This window comes from Lycium barbarum, chromosome 9, assembly GCF_019175385.1.
Source record: "Lycium barbarum isolate Lr01 chromosome 9, ASM1917538v2, whole genome shotgun sequence".
Lineage (NCBI taxonomy): Eukaryota > Viridiplantae > Streptophyta > Magnoliopsida > Solanales > Solanaceae > Lycium > Lycium barbarum.
In genome coordinates, this window is record NC_083345.1 from 18,105,853 (window position 1) to 18,124,476 (window position 18,624).

General features: G+C 35.4%; 2 protein-coding genes across 6 annotated transcripts; one reads left to right on the plus strand and one right to left on the minus strand.

Moving 5' to 3' along the window:
• The first annotated feature begins 6,108 nt into the window (after nt 1-6,108).
• LOC132609993 (zinc finger CCCH domain-containing protein 32) lies at nt 6,109-11,669 on the plus strand. 4 transcript variants are annotated; one of them, XM_060324226.1, is made up of 8 exons: nt 6,109-6,217; nt 6,390-6,487; nt 6,631-6,779; nt 7,840-7,902; nt 8,050-8,169; nt 8,250-8,540; nt 8,988-9,305; nt 11,140-11,669. In XM_060324226.1, the coding sequence occupies exons 2-8, from the start codon at nt 6,412-6,414 to the stop codon at nt 11,413-11,415; spliced, it is 1,293 nt and encodes a 430-aa protein (XP_060180209.1). In that variant the 5' UTR covers nt 6,109-6,217; nt 6,390-6,411; the 3' UTR covers nt 11,416-11,669. The 4 variants fall into 4 exon arrangements, with proteins under 4 accessions (XP_060180209.1, XP_060180212.1, XP_060180211.1 ...); XM_060324228.1 differs by having other exon boundaries at nt 6,168-6,217; nt 6,393-6,487; XM_060324229.1 differs by lacking the exon at nt 6,631-6,779 and having other exon boundaries at nt 6,139-6,217.
• A 1,685-nt stretch (nt 11,670-13,354) lies between these two features.
• LOC132610739 (BTB/POZ domain-containing protein At1g03010-like) lies at nt 13,355-17,835 on the minus strand. Of its 2 annotated transcripts, none has more exons than XM_060325094.1 (4): nt 17,485-17,835; nt 16,025-16,091; nt 14,483-15,682; nt 13,355-14,069 (listed from the first exon to the last, which is right to left on the minus strand). In XM_060325094.1, the coding sequence occupies exons 1-4, from the start codon at nt 17,574-17,576 to the stop codon at nt 13,533-13,535; spliced, it is 1,896 nt and encodes a 631-aa protein (XP_060181077.1). In that variant the 5' UTR covers nt 17,577-17,835; the 3' UTR covers nt 13,355-13,532. The 2 variants fall into 2 exon arrangements, with proteins under 2 accessions (XP_060181077.1, XP_060181078.1); XM_060325095.1 differs by lacking the exon at nt 17,485-17,835 and adding an exon at nt 16,175-17,078.
• Between the last annotated feature and the right edge of the window lie 789 nt (nt 17,836-18,624).

Below are 18,624 nucleotides of genomic sequence, written 5' to 3' on the forward strand. Positions count from 1 at the left end.
TTAACTCACGAAGTCGTAGACCCAATCAAATGGATGTTAGTGAAAGAACTTATTCTCGCAAGTGCTCTACCTGTAAGTAATATGGCCATGACAAGCGTTCTTGTAGGCAACAAGGCCGTGGTAGTACAAGCACCTCTCGAAGTAATAGAGTCTCTAGAACTTGAAAATTGTATTATTATTGTAATTTATTATTGTATTACTTTGAATTAGTATTATAATTAGATGGAATGAATTATTTTTAAATTAGTATAAACCTCTCGTATTGGATGAATTATTATTAAATCAAATATTTATATTTGAACATTCAAATATAATAAAACACTTAAATCAAAACCCTATAAATAGACAAGTTGCAAAACTTACTTCGGGGCACCTTAGAACCCCTAAAACGGTTATCCAAACGTTTAGGTGGACTTGATGTAATGAGCCGACATTATTGTACGCAAAAAAAAATATTAAGTTTTATATAAAATATTGATATTTTGGGATTTTGAAACATGACTAAACTTTGCCCAAAGTATGGAAAAAAATGTGATTTGAAAGGTAAGACCAAAAAAAAAATAAAAAATTGTGCTGCTTCACGCATGAAATTAGTGCGTGAAAGGAGTATATGGTATTATTGCAAGTTGATTCTTTAAAACAGTCAAATAATGCTCCATTCACGGACTAAATTCATGCGTGAAAGGCAAAATGGGAATTTGCTCTTTCACGCATGAAATTAGTGCGTGAAAGGAGTATATCCTATTACATTTCATGCGTGAAAGGAGTATATGGTATTATTGCAAGTTGGTCCTTTCACGCACGAATTTCGTGCGTGAAAGGGTCAAGCTGCATTTTTGCAGTTTGGTCCTTTCACACACGAATTTCGTGCGTGAATACTACTTATGTTTTTTTTTTTTTATACTAGTTTGGTTTAACTTTTTATTTTTTGTGCTACTTAAGTCGCGGATTCAGAAAACAACAAACTTCTATTATATTCAGCAGAGACCGTAGTTTCCTTTTACGTGTTAATTGAGTTGCGGGACCAGTTTGGGTCTGAATCACTCTTTATGGTATTTGTCAATACTAAACTTTAGCATTTGTAGGAGTAATTAATTTCGGCATTTAAACTTCTACAATAAATATCAAAATACAGGTTTGAAGTTTGAACAGGGATACTAGTTTTTATTCATAAGCTTTTAAGTTCTATAAAAAAAATTGGTGATACTCGTTCTCGAATACATTTTCGATGCTCAGAAAATTATTATTCAACATCAATTACAAATTGTTTTTTCAATTACTTAAATACTGTCCAAACGCCTGTAAAATCTTTCTAAATAGAGAATAAATATCTACGAGAAAAGTAGACTTCGAGGAAAAAGGTGTCTTACTAGTCAAGGTGATGTGCAAATTGACTCGAAGTTTACTTTATCCAAAAAAAAAAAAAAAAAAATGGTTTAAGAAATTCCCGTAAAAATAAATTCCTACACTAAACACTTTCACGTGATCATTCTTTATATATACACTGATACACCTACTTTTTCGTAGTGGCATTTTGTGGCGCACATACCATCAGGCATCAGCTAAGTGTACTTATATAGACATTTTGTTCGAGTTGTCAAACATCTTAAATCTTAATGAGATTGCAACTTTTGTAAAGGTCCAAATTTGCAATGGTATTAGTGTTCTCTCTTAAAATTTCGTTTCTTGATAGAAATGAAATAATTTTAGTAAATTTTCGTTGTACACTTTATCACATGAATATGAAAAATATTAACCCATTCTATATACGTTACTGTACAATAAATATTACTCTTGATTTAAGTGTCAAAATTTTAACCCATTCTCTATACGTCTAGTGTACAATAAATATTACTCTTGGTCAGTCAATAACTCTCATGTTCAGAAGATGAAAGTTGCAAAAATGAGGATGTTGTGTGTACTAGGAGAGGTAAGATTAGAAATGACGATATCCGGGACAATATGGAAGTGGCCCTCATGGAGGACAAGATGAGTGAGACTGAGATGGTTTGGGCATGTGAAGAGGAGAGGCACGGATGTCCCAGTATGGAGGTGCGAGGGGTTAGTTATGGATAGTTTCAGGAGAGGTAGAGGTAGACCGAAGAAGTATTGGAGAGAGTTGATTAGGCAAGACATGACGCAATTTCAGCTTAATAAGGACATGACCTTATATAGGAGGTTGTGGAGAACACATATTATTAGTGTAGAAGGCTAGTACCTAGTTGAGTGCCTGTTTTCCATACCAGTAGTATAGTACTACACTTGTAGTTTGTCCTTCGATTTCTGTTATTATATGCTACTTCTTGTACTTCGACTTTTGTAGTATTCTGTTGTAGCTACCGTTCATTTTTTTAGATTGCTTTGACATGCTCTAATTTTTCTCATTGTTGTCACCTTTTTTTTTAACAGCTTTCATTTGCTTTTATTTTAGGCAAAGGTTTACAGGAAACAACCTCTCTACATACTAAGATAGGGGTAAAGTCTACGTATACTCTACCCTCCCCAGACCGACAGACTCACTTGTGAGATTACACTGAATATGTTATTGTTGTATTTAAGTGTCAAAATAAATAAACTGATAAGTTTAAGTTTAGGAGGTTGCCGATGTATTCAGCCTTGATATGACCCTACTTGACACACTCCACTCAAAGAGTCACATGCAAGGTCAAGACATGGAACTCCAAGACATGCAAGCCATATGGATGACAAACGGGGCATTGGAGATCCATGGAGATGCATATAAGTCGCTCGAGAAGGCTTATGAAGTGTGGAAGGTAGCCTGGAAGGGAATTGAAGAAGAAGCTACGAGAAAGAAGGCTGACACTCAAAGTGGCTGGAAGCGCAAAAAGGACAGAAACGCAAAAGTGGCCAAACATGAAAAGAAGGGGCGGAGATGCAAATGGTCACAATTGCAAGCTTGGTGGACCGGATGATGATTATTTGTGCAAGAAGGGCTCATTTCGATTTTCAAGCCAACATCCAAGATAGCTAAACAAGGCTCTTGCCTCATTAAGGACATTATTGTAATAGCTAGTTGCCTTCTATTGCCTCTTAGTATAAATATTAGACTTGCGTTATTTTCATCTTTAGTTGGTTGTTGTTGAATGATGAATACTCCATGTGAGTTTATAGATTGTTAGGTAAAACTAGGGCTAAATTTAGCTATTATGACGGTGGATTCTATTGTTTGGTTTTGAACCTTTATTTCCATTGAAATTCATGAAAGGTAGTTCATTTGTGGATTCAATTGAATTCCTTTGTCTTGATTTCAAATAGTATAGGTTCTTTAGGATTGAATTCGATTGGAAGGGTTTAGGTTTAATATACTTAGGTCTATCCATAAGTTTACTCTAATTGGGTCTTGCTTTTATCCTCTATTTCTCATCTTTTTTTTTTCCTATCTTTAATTTTCCGCGTTCTTGGATTGAGTTGGTTCTTCCCCAATTCGATTCTTATCAAGCCTAATCTTTTGTAAACTTTCTTAGTGTATTCTCATCACATGAATACGAGAAATATTACACTTATTATAATTTTCTTGTGTTGTTCTAAAATTTGAGTAGTATATTATTTTTAAATTCAAAAATTCATTATTCTTTCTCTGAATGAGCCAAACAAGTTAGGGGGGCCAGTGTTAATTTGGGATCGCAAACTATCTAATAAGGGGATGACACGTCTTCATCTATAATTGGTTGGACCAGTAGTACTCTGTCCTTTTGCTCTGCAAAAGATGTGAAAAAGCGCCCTTAATGTTATCTCATAATATCGATTATGCCACTATCATTTAAAGCACGACTTTTCTTGACCAGCAAGTTACTATGAATGGTGTGTTTCATAGATATTTGTTAGAGAAAAAGATCTTTCCGAATGTTTTGTACCTTTGTGTTTAAGGAGATAATCAACCAAACATCATGAGGAAAAAGCTCTGTAATTTTTGAAAAGCAAAAAAGCTTTTCTCTCCGGTGTTTGAAACTTTTGATTGAGAAAAAATTCACATATTTTTTTTTTTTTTAAAATGCCACCTAATTATTGTGATCAACAACTTATGTATTGTGTTCTTTTAGAAAAGGATTCTATCGATGCAATTAATTCTTTTTATAATAATATCGTTTGTTTGAATATTTTTTGACAGCTAATGCAACTAATTATCATGAAAAATGAATTCCACTAAACACTTGAGGTGGTAGTGAAATGTTTTTTGACAGCTAATGTAACTAATTATCATGAAAACTGAATTTCACTAAACATTTGAGGTGGTAGTGAAATGTTATTATAGAGAATAACCGTTATATAGAAGTTTGATTGTTTATGAAATGTTATTGATGTTAACATTAGTTCAATTCTAGTTCCAGTATAAATATAAACTAAATAGGGTACTTATCAAATGGAAGTACTCTCTATCTCTCTATCTAAAACCAAAAGAATTCCTTTTTATTAAATATCTAAATTCTTAAACGTCATCTCAATGACAAGTTAATATTCTTTACTTTTGGTGCCACGATTTTATTCTTTACTGAGAAAAGTAGAGTTTATGCGAGAGAATAATTGCTCCTTTTTGGTGAGTTTTTGGCCATTTGGCATATACTCGTAATTTGTCTAATTGAATAAAAAAAATTAGTTCAGTCGCTCCTATAGTTGAAGTCGAGTTAGAATTCTTTTATTTGCCTCTTAAGACACCTAGATGTAGGACATTCACGAATCAGGAGCTATATAGAGTAATTATTATTTATTTCATTTCATGGGTTAGGTAAGATCGATAAAATATCTAACACGTGTATCAATTTCATAATAAAAAAAAACAAAAAACAAGAAACTAAAAGACAAGTATGTGGAGGACATAACAGTAAAGGGCAAACAAGTGTCGGTTGATAATAGTTTATCTCGAGGAATCAGTTAGAGAGACAACAATTGCTATGAATCCTAGTATGAAAAGACTTATTACTACGTTTCAATTATTATAAATAATCACTTGTTCAGAAAAATGTTGTCCTTTGATTATTAAGATATGAATTTAGAGTATCTTCGTGATTAGAAGAACTTCTTTCTTTTATGTTTTTTTTTTCTTTCTTTCTTGCAAAGGGAATTGCCATATGTTGATGTCTTTATGCGTAATTATCAAAGCATGTTGCGGGAACTATCTTCATCACTCATCATTTATTTCTTAATTATTTAATTTCTAATCTCATTTCTTTTTCTATATTTTATTTTTAAGTTTTCCTCTAAATAGTCTATTCCAAACAAAAGGTATGGAAAGTAAAAGATTTCTAAATACAATAAATCAATCAAATAAAACTAAAACCATAAAACCAAGAACTTTCTTTTTAACAAAAGTTTAACTTTTATATATTACACAATATATATATATATATATATATATCACATAAAAGATCACTACATTTAGTCGTTCATAATAATAAAAATTAATAACAAGTAGATAGGATAAAACCTGTTATAACAGGTTAAAACACACTAGCAAGTAATAGACAAGGCAAAAACTTGTTACTCCCTCCGTCTCAAAATATGTTTCGTTTGAGCTCATTTCACGTCCATTAAGAAAAATAATAAATACAATGTATAGTTTATTAAATTATTCCTATTTGTAAGATGTTCCTTGAGAATTGAGCACTATTAAAAAGAAATACTTTAATACTCCTAAGAGTAAAGTTGAAAACAATTACTTTTGTTGGTCTTGAATTTCTAAAATGACACTGATTTTGGGACAGTTTTTTTTTTTTTTGCTAAAGTGACACTTATTTTGACTAGGTATAAAATTTAAAGAAGAAATTAGACTTTTAAATCTTATGGTCATAAATCAAAGTATGTGTAATGTACTAAAATGTCTTTTAATCTTGTGGTGTTAAATTATTCATGTAAGGTGTTTTTAGAAAAAAATACTCTTTTTGAGATAGATAAAAAAAAAGTAAGACACTTAAATTGAAACAGAAGGAGTATTAAAATACACTAATTAGTGTAATAAATTAACTCGTTTTAATAATCTTGATTTTAATATTTTGACAAACAAAAATCGAAGCATGCACACTGTACGGACAGTGTATGTTATGTATAGAGTGAGGGAAAAGAAAAAAGAAAAAAGAAAAAAAGGAAACCTTAGTGTCACCAAAAGACTGTTTTCACTAATTTCGTTTCACAGTTGGCACTCTCTGTTTGGTGTCGTACGTACAGTTAATCCAACCCTCTTTCTTCCCATCTTATTGCATTAGTAAGTATAGTAAAGTAATAGCAACAAACATTAATGTCTGTACATATATACTTGTGATCAAGCTTTACCCACAATTCTCTTTTTTCTATTTTCTACTCTCCCCAACTTACCAATTCCTGTTTTTTTTTTTTTTTTTTTTTTGGTTATTATGATCATCTGAATAATTGTGAAGAAGAAAAAAATTTACAAAAAATATGGAGATGTACGGACGGTCTACAGGTAGTAACGGGTCACAATCTGATCATCAGTCAGAAGAAACGGGTCTTGATGGTATGTTTTTTCTACTTTTTATAACATATTTGAATTTCACTGTTGTTTTAATTTTTTTACTGTTTGCAATGTGGGTATTTTTTTTTTCTTTTTGTTCTAGGGTTTTAGATGATGATAATGTTTATTTTTTTTTGGTAATGTAGGATCAATGCAGAGGTTGGGGTTATATGGTAGGGAAATTTACCCAGAAAGGCCAGGTGTACCTGACTGTTCATATTATATGAGAACTGGGTCATGTGGGTATGGTGCCAATTGTCGCTTTAACCATCCTTATGATCGTGATCTTGGCTATGTAAGTTGTTTATCCTTCTTTAGTTAGGTCTCATGTTAAGCTAATTTGTTTTACACTGGCCTGACGAAGCTAGGAATTTCGTCAAGGGTGTTTAAGATTTAGTATATACTCTTGCAGTCTTAAATTAAAGATGTGTGTAGTGTTTTAAATCTTATGGTCTTAAACTTGTCATGTAGAATGTTGGTATTGAGAAACTTACTAAATATAGAAAGAGACACTATTTTTGGGACAAACCAAAATGGAAAGTAAGACACTTAAATTGAGGTGGGAGGAGTATGTATAAAAAGTAATTTTCGACATATATTTGTAGTGTAGTTTTTGGGTGAAGGGTGTTTAACTGACTACCCTTTGGTCTATGTGGCTTTGTCATTGGGATTTGGGCCTGACTAATCTGGATTCACGCCTAGAAAGATCACGATGAGGGGTTTAGCACTTTGGGACTATGTTCTCAAAGCTTGAACTCGAGACTTTAAAACCTTTACCATCAACCATATCCTTTGGTTGTTCATGTTAAGCTTATTGGTCTCCATTCTTGTATATCTATTGGAGCTTATGTTTATTGTTATCAACGCGAATGCTAGTCACATAGATGCGTTGAATTTTTCACTTGGAAGTGACATATGAGGCAGATTCAATATTTTAAGTTAGTGTGTGTAGAGTACATTGCACCCACCGTTTCTTTGCTAAAATAGACGATGTAGAATTGGACTACTTTCATTTGCTTTCTCAATTTCCTACATATGCTACTCCATCCGTTTCAGTTTGTTTATCATAATTTAACTTGACACGGAGCTTAAGAAAGTAAAGAAGATTTTTGAATCTTGTGTTCTTAAACTAAAGATACGTATAGTGTTCCAAAATTGGCCTTTAATCTTGTGGTCTGAACATGCCATGTGGGATGTTGAGATTAAAGAGTTTCCAAATTAGGAAAGGTGCATTCTTTTTGAGACAGACTAAAAAGGAAAGTAAGACAAACAAATTGAAACAAAAGGAGTATATTTTTCTTTGGGCAAGTGTGAACGCTTATATTCCTTATTTGACTGAGTGATTCTGTTTTCAGGGTGGTAAGATGCAGTTGGTAGGAGTTGAGTTCCCGGAAAGATTGGGAGAACCGACATGCCAGGTATTCTGTTTTCAGTGCAGGACAGAGTGTTGTTGTTCCTTCTAAAGCTTAAACTCTAAAGTGTTTAGGTTTTCTGTTTTCCCGAGTGTAGTATAGCATTTTTAATAGTTTTGATTTCGTTGCTGACTGCATAATGTTCGTGCGCAGTACTATTTAAGAACAGGGACCTGTAAATTTGGTGCATCCTGCAAGTTCCACCACCCTAGAAACTTGGGTGGATCCTTGAGCAATATACCACTAAATACTTATGGATATCCGTTACGCACGGTAATTGTCTCATGGTTTTATGTGTGTGAACTTATGTTATCTTTCTGTGCTAGCCATCTAATTTTCTACTACTACAACAGGGGGAAATCGAGTGCTCCTATTATTTGAAAACGGGGCATTGCAAATTTGGTATAACATGTAAATACCATCACCCTCAACCTGCTGGAGTATCGGCGCCAGCACCACCTGCACGTCCATTTTATCCGACAGTGCAGTCTCTTCCTCCTCCTCCTGAGGAATATAACAATTCATCAACTGGTCTTAGAGTAGCAAGGCCTTCACTTTTACCTGGGCCATATGTACCTAGTGCTTATGGTCCAGTGCTGATTCACCCAGGAGTGGTTACCATTCAGAACTGGAGCCCTTACTCAGTAATATAAAGATCTTCTCTCTATCAATCTTCTACAATGATGTATAGCCTGTTTGGCCAAGCTTCTCCCAGGCCAAAAGTGTTATTTTTTTCAAAATAAAGTGCTTGTTTTTCAAAGTTGTGGTGTTTGGTCAAGCTTTCTAGGAAACGAAAAAGTGCTTTTGAGTAGAAGTAGAAGCTGTTTATGAGAAGCTGAAAAAAGTAGCTGCTCTCCAAAAGTACTTTTTTGAAAAGCACTTATGAAAAAATGCACTTAGAAGCACTTTTTAAAAGCTTGGCCAAACACTAATTGCTGCTCAGATGTATTTTTCTAATTGATTAGCCAACAGAAACTGCTTCTCAACCAAAGTACATTTTTGAAAAGCACTTTTCAAAAAACTGATTTTAGAAGCTTGGCCAAACAAGTGTAATGTCTTTTTTATGTGGTGATTATTTTTACTTGTTGCAGGGACCAGTAAGTCCTGCATTATCTCCTGGTGCCCAACTGTCTGCTGGGATGACATCTATCTATGGGATATCACAGCTAGCATCTTCTACACATGCATTTGCGGGACCTTACTCCCCGTCACTCTCTGCTGCTAGCCCTTCAAGCAAAACACAAAAGGAAAAGGGTTTTCCAGAGAGACCTGGTCAACCCGTATGTCAATACTACATGAAAACTGGGGATTGTAAGTTTGGATCATCTTGTAGGTATCACCATCCACCTGATTGGATCGTATCAAAGACAAGTTGTGCTTTCAGCCCCTCAGGCCTTCCTTTGCGTCCGGTATGATAATGTTTCTTCTTTCTCCGTTTTGTTTGATTTGACAAGATGATTTGTAATCTAACCTGGGTAAACTTGTACACTGTTATTGCTAAGTCTTCATGTCCTGGCCTCATTGTGCTCTTGAGCTGCCATTAGATTTTTGTGTCTGAATTTTTTTTATCTACATTCTGTTCTGACACTTGATTGTATGGAACTTTATGTTGTAGTTTTCCTTTTGAGGATTTTTGCCAATTGCATGCTGATTTGTTATTGATAGTGACATATGCTGGACATTGAAGTTCCTTATTTATGGATCTGACCAGAATTCGATGCTACAAGAATGAGGGGAGAAATGTACAGGAAGAGGATTGTTTTATGATTGTTGTCTTGCTTAAATTCGGTGCGCTGGTGTTGTAATTTTGTGATTAATGAAGCTGCATTAGCTGTCTTTTGTGATTAATGAAGCTGCATTAGCTGTCTCATTTTCCTTTTTTGATAACCGAGAAATTCTCGAGGGTCCAATGGTGTACAGTTTGAAACTTGGTGGATAATAGTCCTGCCTCTCCTACCGATCTCAACTTAAATGCCATGCTTTTTTCTGCAACATAGTTCGACCTTGTGATGTGCGCCTAACCCATACATCTCACACAGTTGCATTAGCTGTCTCGCCTTCATTTTGATCATTGCTGGTTCACGATTATGTCTCAATTGTTAAAACTCAATAGCTTGAATTGAGAAGGTGTTTGGATTTTTGCATGTTTATTGAATCACTGTAATATTCTCATCTCATAAACTTCTCGAGGTACCAATGTCTTTGAAGAGGAGGATCTCATAGTCTAGTTCCTCTTAACTATTTGAATGTCCATGCAGTTATCCTGAGACTTCTGTAACTTAAGTGATGTGTTTGTATAAATGCATTACCATATGTTAAGAGGTTAACCAGGGTTTACCATGAGTTTGTCAAGTTTGTTCATGACCTGTTCTCATTTCATTGCATGATGTCATAGAAAATGTCTCTATTTAACATGAAAGAAAATTAATAGATGTGTAATATGCTGTGCATGAACCAGTGAGATTGCAGGTTTGTTGTGTTTTTATTGGTTATTCTTGTTGGCATTTGGCAGCGGACGTTCTGTGAGTTCAGTTCTGTCCTAGCCTCCTCGGATTGAAACAAAAAAATTAACCTTGTTACAGTAACGGTAGTATTGTTACATCCATGAAGTGAATTCCAAGTTCGTCAATATTGTTTTTCTTTTATTTAGTTAAAATTTAATGAACTTAACTGTGTGCATTTGGACTTACAGTTTACCAAGCTTTTCTACGTCTAGAGAGTGATGAATGTTCTCGCCTCTGTTTGGTCATAAAGAAATTGATGAATCTAGTTGGTTGTTCGCTAGGCTTTCCATTTCTAAGAATTTTGTTGCCAGTGCACAGATGCATGAGCAGTTTCTTTTGTGCACAGTAGGTAAGAATTGTAGGCTAAGGAAGGTATGGTCTATTTATTCCTTTCTTCATAGCAAGCTTTTCCTAGTCATTCCCAAAGGATTATTTGGAACTATATATTGAACTGGGAGGGAGTTAGCATCTTGTGTTCTCAACTACCATCATTATAATCACGCGCACACGGAATTGCCCATGCTCAACTGCCTTTGCATTTGAGTTTTCATGATGTCAAAATTTGTGTATTTCAAGGAGAGGGAGTCAGCTGAACGCTACTGTTTCTTAACCCATGTAAAAAGTGATGGTTTATATTCTCTCGTTTGTTTGGAAAATGGTCTTGGTTGACTCTCTGAAAGTATTGCTTCTTGTTAGTCTTCATGTTTGAGCGTTCCACTGATCTACATTTTTAAAGCAGGGGGTGCAGCCTTGTTCGTTTTATCTACTGAAAGGACACTGCAAGTTTGGTCGCGCTTGTAAATTTGATCATCCTATGGGAACAGTACAATATAGTTCATCAGTTTCTTCTCTCCCTGATTTACCAATTGCCCCCTACATGCTGCGGTCTTCCTTCACGTTGGCTCCTACTTTGCTGCCAGAGTTACAGGCTGGATTTGTTTCAGGGTCAAAGATGGACGCTTCTTTATCTAGAGCACCTTCTTCATTGAAAGTACAACTGGTACAGTTAACCTAATACTCTGATATGCAGTTGTCAAGTCGGGGAAGTTCACCATTGAATTTAAAGTAAACTCGGAGCACTATGTATTATTCTCTCCTGCTAATTGTCTGTTATAATATCAGTAGAGAGCTTAATGTTACTCAAAGTCAGGAATTGAAGTTTTTGTAATCCCTCTTTCCCACACTGTTTGGCATGAAATTCCCATTCGTCGAGATTGAGGCGAAATCTGTCTTGTGACGTAATAATCCATGCTTTACTTTGAAATTTCTTATATTTTTTACTATCACTAAACTGCTAGTTTTATATGTTTGCTAGGATTCCCCCTCCCAGTGAAGTTTTTTCGTTAAAAGCTTCAACCTTTTGAGTATGACAATATTTGTGACTATAACAAGTTCTTGAGTCTGGTAGGGCAGAACACTGCTCTCTTGCGACCCCTACTCTAATCAAAAGAAATAAACGCTCCTACCGAAGGTAGGTCTCCTAGATACAATGGGGAGACTGGCGCTTTTTGAAGGGCCAGTCGCGGTACATTATGAACCCAACACTTGGAACCTTGCAAGTTATGGCCAATTGAGAAGGATGAGCCTCAGGTGAATTCCATCAACATGGAATAATTGTAAGAACATGTGGTAGAAGGGGCAGTACCTTTCCCTGAGGCGCCCAACTGATGTTTAAGTTATTAGCATGATCTGCATTTTGATCTAGAAAGCCATCTACAATGACGTAAAATCAGCAAGATCTAATCTAACGACTCAGAAATTACCAGCATGAATGTTGCAGGCAAAGCTAGTCAATCTATTGGATCAAGCTAACACGAAAAGTGTCCAACAGTAGAAGAGAATCAACAATAAGATGATTAGCCGAATTTCCTCATTGTTTTTAAATCGATGAGCTATTGATGGAATGAGTAACGGGGTTGGTATTATCATTTTTCCTCAGGAGGAGCCAAATCCAAGCAGCTGGAACACGAACAGCCTCGAGATGAACTCATCAACCGTCACCAGGGCTGGAAATGCCACAAAAGTTCCTACCAGAGAAGGCTTTGAAGGCTTGTAGCTCGGGAGCTCGTGATGGCACTAGTTATACCAAGTAGCTATGAAGCTCTCGTACACACTAACAATAACTAGTGCGTTATGACAATTTACATGCAGTATCAGATGAGCATAATAATAAATATTGGGAAGGACCAATCGATCACATTATAAAAAAAATCTTGGCGATTGTCTAAGCTAACCAGGTCGTTAAACGAAAAAATAAAAATGAATGAAAGCATTACGAAGGCAAATATGAACCTCTAAAATCTCAGAAAAATAGGAGGAAGAATTCAATTGAAGCCACCCTGAGTGATAACCTGGGGCGGATCCACAATATAATATGTGATTTCAAGTGAACCCAATAACTTTTGCCTAGACCTTGTATATGTATAAGAAATCCACTAAATATTGTATTAATATTTGACTGTGAGCCCAATTTTAATTATATATTAGTTTGAGGTCGTTATACGAACCTATAAACTTCAAAACTTGAATATGACTTTGACTGATAACCCCCAAAAGGAAGATTGTTATGATCCCATTTTGACATTGTTCAACAAGAAGCTTAAGAACATATGTTTTGGATCTCAAGTAAAACCGCCCAAAAATTCTGAATATCTCTCCTAGTACTGCTATGCACAAATTGACAACTCAACCTCAATCTACTCCCTATTTCTTCTTCTGTAATCCTTTGAATATCAAACGTCGATGAGGGAAATATATGATCTCTGTTTCTTGTGGATTGATCACGTAAAAATCAGATTAATGCCAACTGACAGCACAACTCCGTGTCTGATGGACTCCAGCATGACGCTCGCGTTGTATTTCCTTCATAAGTTTAAACACGAAAGTGCTTTGATAGTAATATTTCTTTTAGGAATGCAGGCAGAATATGCAATAGGTGCAAACTCCCATGAAGCTAAAAAACCTCACACTTGTTTATATACCTTTGAAGTAGAAGTTTGAGTGAATATCTTCTTTCAAGGTTACAATCAAAAGAGAATGCAAGAAAGAACTTCACTCAATACATCAACATCCATCAAACTCAGCACTATGAAAACACTATATACTCTTTCTTATTCACATTAGTGTTCAACATCAAGAAACCGAATGGCGCCTTCTCTTCTGAAAGAGTAACCGACTTTCTGAGTTAGTTTTCCCCCCTATTGGCCTTAAATCTCTTATTCGGAACAGTGCATTGAGCTTGCTTAGTTTCTTGGTGAATGACTTGAATAACTTATCGGCAGGATGTGACTTTACTAGCTCCTGTTTCATGGAGACGTGATCTTTCTCTAAATCTGTAAGCCTCATTCTCATTCTTGTAACCTCAAGCTTCAGTTCTCTATTTTCTCTCCTGACTGATGCATAGTTATCTCTTGGAGAGATGCATCCGCTTCCTGCTGCACTGCCTGAACGCTGAGGGAACTGACTATTCATTCCGAAGAACTGATTATTATGGCCCCCGTTCATCGCATTTCTCAGTCTGATTTGTTCAAAGTATAGTACTTGGACCGCCATTTGCACAGGCAACCGTTCATTTTGAGCTGCATGACTGCAAGCTTCTTGCGATATTTTCTGGCAATCAATAGTTTTACAGAGTCTGTAGCGTTCGGAGTCCTTAATGTTGGGATGAACCTGCCATGAGAATGTCATGCATGATGTTAAAACAGTCCAAAATGAAAATACATTTGTTAAACTCCTTATATGAGAACACTAAAGGGTCATTTGGTTGCTGGTTAGGAAGTGAATCATTCATGTATTAAAACCAGCATAACTAATACCATATTTGGTAGCATTTTAGTTGCTATGTATGAAATTCAAAACGCCAAGCATGTTGTTTGGTTACCAGTTTATAATTCTGCATAATTAATACATGCGTAAGTTATGAGGGTTATGAGGGAATCTATGTATTATATTATGCAGGGTAGAAGATGGAATAACTAAACCCTGCATAACTAATACCTGCATAACTCTAACCAACAACCAAACGACCCCTAATTGTTTTGAATAGGTGAGTGGGATCATGTTGATCAAGTTAAGAAGCTTACCTTGAGGAAAATATCTACAGCTCGATATAAGCCATCATAAACTAGACGGGCGTGGTCTGGAAGTAACTCTGCTAGTGCTATATACTTTGATGGTGTTAGGTTGGAATCTAATGCAACTTCTGCCAGATAATTGTCCAATAATTTTGACACCTTAACAATTGAGCTATGTTTGGGAGATCCAGGACTATCAAAGTCGTAAACCATTTCACTTTCGTCTCTTAGGGGATTATTGTCCTCTTCATCATCCTCATCTAAATTCAAGAAATAGGAAAAGATCCTCAATATGGAATCTATGTCATAGAGAGGGCTGTGATTATTTCCATGTGGATTTGCAGGTATGAGAATATCTTCAAGAATTGCCTGATCTAGTTGCAGACCGATGCGCCTCTCTAGATCAGATCTGCAAGAAGTAGAAGCGGATGCTGCTATTGAAGATTTTAACAAACTTGAAAGAAAAGCCATTGGCACTGAGCTTTTCCTGGATTGTGTTGGTAGTAAGCTAGCTATTGTTTCGACGATGATCCTTTGTCTTTTCTGCAAATCCGAATCCATGCAACTTCCTTTAACCAACTGAGGATCCTTGATGAATAGCCCCTGAAGAGAATTTTGGGCATAATTTATCAAAATTCTGCTAATAGTGTCTTGTTTGAGACCTTTTGTCTTTACTGCAGATAGAACTCTCCGAAATAAATCCAGACTCAGCACAACCAGCAATTTTCCCCACCAGTCTGACGGTGTCTCAGAATCAAGGCATTTAACAGGTTTTGGTGGGAAATTATGCTCCAGCTTTGACAAACCAGATGTTAGCTGCTCCTTACAAGCATTATTTGCAATTGCATTAATTAACCTACTAACAAGATTGACTTCTTCGGATACTGGTAGTAGCATTTCACAGCGATGAAGAACAGATATCGAGTTGGATATGTTTGGGAATACTGTATCCTTAAGAAATACCTCAGTACGAAATTCCAGGTTTTTCTCGGAGATGTCTTCTGTCATTTCCATAAACCTGGCTGCACATCTCAGTAACGCCACGTTTGATATGGTAATCTCAACATTCACGCCGTAGCAGAACTTTGCCGCAAGTTCAAATGCATCAGATCCACCAGGAAGACCAGTAAGATTGAGTCTTGAAATTTTTGTATCCTTTGCCTCTAGCAGCAGCTTTCTAATTCTTCCACTTCGAGAAACCAGAGGAAACTGCAAATAATGTCAAATTACTAATCACATTAGAAATCTGTCCAAGATATTAGAACTCATAACTTAATCTAGTTCTGTGTTTCTATTTTTGCATCTCTACCTATTTACTTTTCTTTTCTCTCCCTATTTTGACACATGAAATAAATTGATTCAGTGTGAACGCGACTGTTTTATAGTGGTTACCTACTTATAACAGTATAAATCATTTTCAGGCTAATTTGGACTATCCATTTCTTTGTACAACTTCTGCTTTTGATAGACTTGAGCCTTCCCATGATGATGAAAAGATCGGTAGATCAATTTACATGCGAAGAAGAAAGATTGAACACTTCATTTTTGTACCTTGTGAAGAGCAAAACTGGCTGATCCGACTTCTATTGTAAGATCACTAGAAACATCAGATATTGGCCTGCAATAGAATATATGGTCAATGATCTAAAGCCATGAAAGACTTTCTGCTTATATTTTAGCCTAAGGTTTCACGCAACTTACATCTCAAGAATGCAATAATGCTCGATATATGGAGTCTTAAAGCTATGGAAAATCAAGCAGATGAAACCTCAACGCTTCAGGGAGAATAAGTCAGCCTGATGATAAAACACTGAGTGGAAAAGCGCAACGAAAATAGCTTGAATGGATACAGAGATTAAACAGAGTTATAGTACTCTGTATTTTTCTGTTTTTAGATCCAATCTAGCAAGCGACAGACATCTTCTTTTGTCTTTGAAAGTTGTTCCTAGTTTTGATTTATCTTGTGGTCTGTACTCATCAGTACTTGTTTGAGGGCCCTCGTAATAAACACATGTTGAAACTTAAAGAAATAATTATAGCTGTGTACACCATTCACACCACATCTTGAAACAAGAAAACTGAACACATTGGACTTAGATGTTAAAAAGTAAGATATTTGATTTGTCATTTTCAATGATTGAAGCCTTAGAAACTGCTTATGATATTAAATTTATGATCTGATAGAAACTCTAGATGCTTAGATTTTAAGGTAAGTTCCACCATAATCAATTCCTTAAAAGTTATAAGTATTGCCATTTTCACTAAGTCAGCACTAGAATATATGGTCTATCATAAATGCAATTATCATTCAGATATTTTGGTGGTTGTAGAGTTTGTTTTTTCTTGTATTAATTATTCTGTGATCCATTTAATTGTTATCACTAAACATCTTCTTCTAACAGGAAATTTTAGTGATAAGTTGCAGAAAATCCATTTTAAAGTCTGATAAAAATAGTCTGAGGAAAAATACAATAAGAAAAGTTAACTGAGAGATTTCAGGTCCTCTAGATTCTAAAGAAAGTGGTATCCTTTGTTAAGGACTGACTCTTATCAGAACTGAGCAAAACTGACAATCTCAGTTGACAAGTACCCAACTCACAAGAATTCATGCTACCATCTAAATATACCAAAATTTAACATTAGTGGAGGCAAAATTTTCACTAAGGGATATTCAAAATATAAAGAAGAAAACACACGAATAAGCGACGGAGATTCAACATCTATTATATATAGAACCAAAATAATTTCGACTTTGCATATTACATGTAATTTTCCGACAAAGGGGTTCCGATGAATCTCGTTACGCCCCCTTAGCTCCGCCCATGCCAATAAAGACCTAATATGGACTTCTAAACGTGGTAGGTGCTGTATGAAGAATTAATTGAAACACTTAATATGGTACTGAACCAAGTATCTATGATAAACATTGCTTGGTATCCAAAAAATCTGATAACTAACATGTCATATTAGTGATATAGTAAAAGATGGAATAATTGAGAAGATATATATACCATTCAGTAATATGTCTGGCACTAGAACTTGGACGAAAAGACCTCTTCCCAGATATGCTTGGCTTCAGTTCAGCAACAGTGACAACTCCCATTTTCTTTACCAAATTAGTCCTTAAAAAAATCTCGACTTCCCAAAACCCATTAAACCAGCTTCTTAACAAATCACTATGCTTTTAATAGCTTTTTAAGGACCCATTAAAGCTAATACTCCTAATTTAAGCTGACACTTTATTTGCTGGCATGTATAACACTCTGTGTCACTGAGTGTTTGTGTGTGTGTGTGAACGCCTGAAGGGTGAGTAGAAAGGCTAGAAAGGCGGAGTTAAAGAAAAAAGTCACATGAAACCATGCATGAGGGGAGATTTAAAAACATTGAATTTAAGTTATATTTAATAAAATAATGGGGTAAAGGTTTAATACTAGAGTATCACTTTAACCTCATCTTCAAAATTTTGAGTTTATGAGTTTTGAATTATTGATAAGGTAATTTATTGTAGCTTTGACTAGTCTCATGTATTTGTCTTAAATATTCCATTGAATATACAATAACAATAACATACCTAGACCCCACTTGTGAGATTACACTAAGTATATTATTGTTGTTGTTTATTCAATGAAATATTTATACAAATGCATGATTTTGGCCAAAGCTACTGACCGCACCTATGACAATAGGCAATGTCGGATGTATCAATATATTCAACGAGTTAAATTGGTCCCATAATTTGATGGTAAAAACCTAAAGATTGAACCTATTAAATTAAAATCTTGATTTTGCGATCGATTCTCAATTATCGTATCCGGCTTGCTATGAAGCCAATTTGAAAGCAGTGTTTTAAAAGGCAGTTTCAGAACTCGCCTCGAGGCTCGCCCGGGGGCAGGGCACTGGCAAAACGCCCCGGGACACACGTGCGGGGCTTAGTTTCTGTGAGGCTTACGCCCTAAGCCCCCGACGGTACGCCTTATACACGCCTTACGCCCAACGCTCGGGGCTCGCCTAATAGTTCTTACACAAATTATATTTTAAATTCATTAATTAAAATCGTTGACCTTCGTAATTCTTTAACAAATGAATGATACTTAATAATTTTTCATTTATAGAAATAAGAAGATTGGGTGTAACTCAAATAACAAGTCGTA

Bases quoted from the DNA above. Each gene is read 5' to 3' on its own strand.
- LOC132609993 (XM_060324226.1), top strand. From the start codon at position 6,412: ATGGAGATGTACGGACGGTCTACAGGTAGTAACGGGTCACAATCTGAT. The intron at 6,488-6,630 runs GTATGTTTTTTC...TTGGTAATGTAG, and splicing joins AGAAGAAACGGGTCTTGATG to GATCAATGCAGAGGTTGGGG. The intron at 6,780-7,839 runs GTAAGTTGTTTA...TTCTGTTTTCAG, and splicing joins ATGATCGTGATCTTGGCTAT to GGTGGTAAGATGCAGTTGGT.
- LOC132610739 (XM_060325094.1), bottom strand. From the start codon at position 17,576: ATGGGAGTTGTCACTGTTGCTGAACTGAAGCCAAGCATATCTGGGAAG. The intron at 16,092-17,484 runs GTATATATATCT...ATTCTATTGCAG, and splicing joins GCCAGACATATTACTGAATG to GCCAATATCTGATGTTTCTA. The intron at 15,683-16,024 runs GTACAAAAATGA...CATTATTTGCAG, and splicing joins CCAGTTTTGCTCTTCACAAG to TTTCCTCTGGTTTCTCGAAG.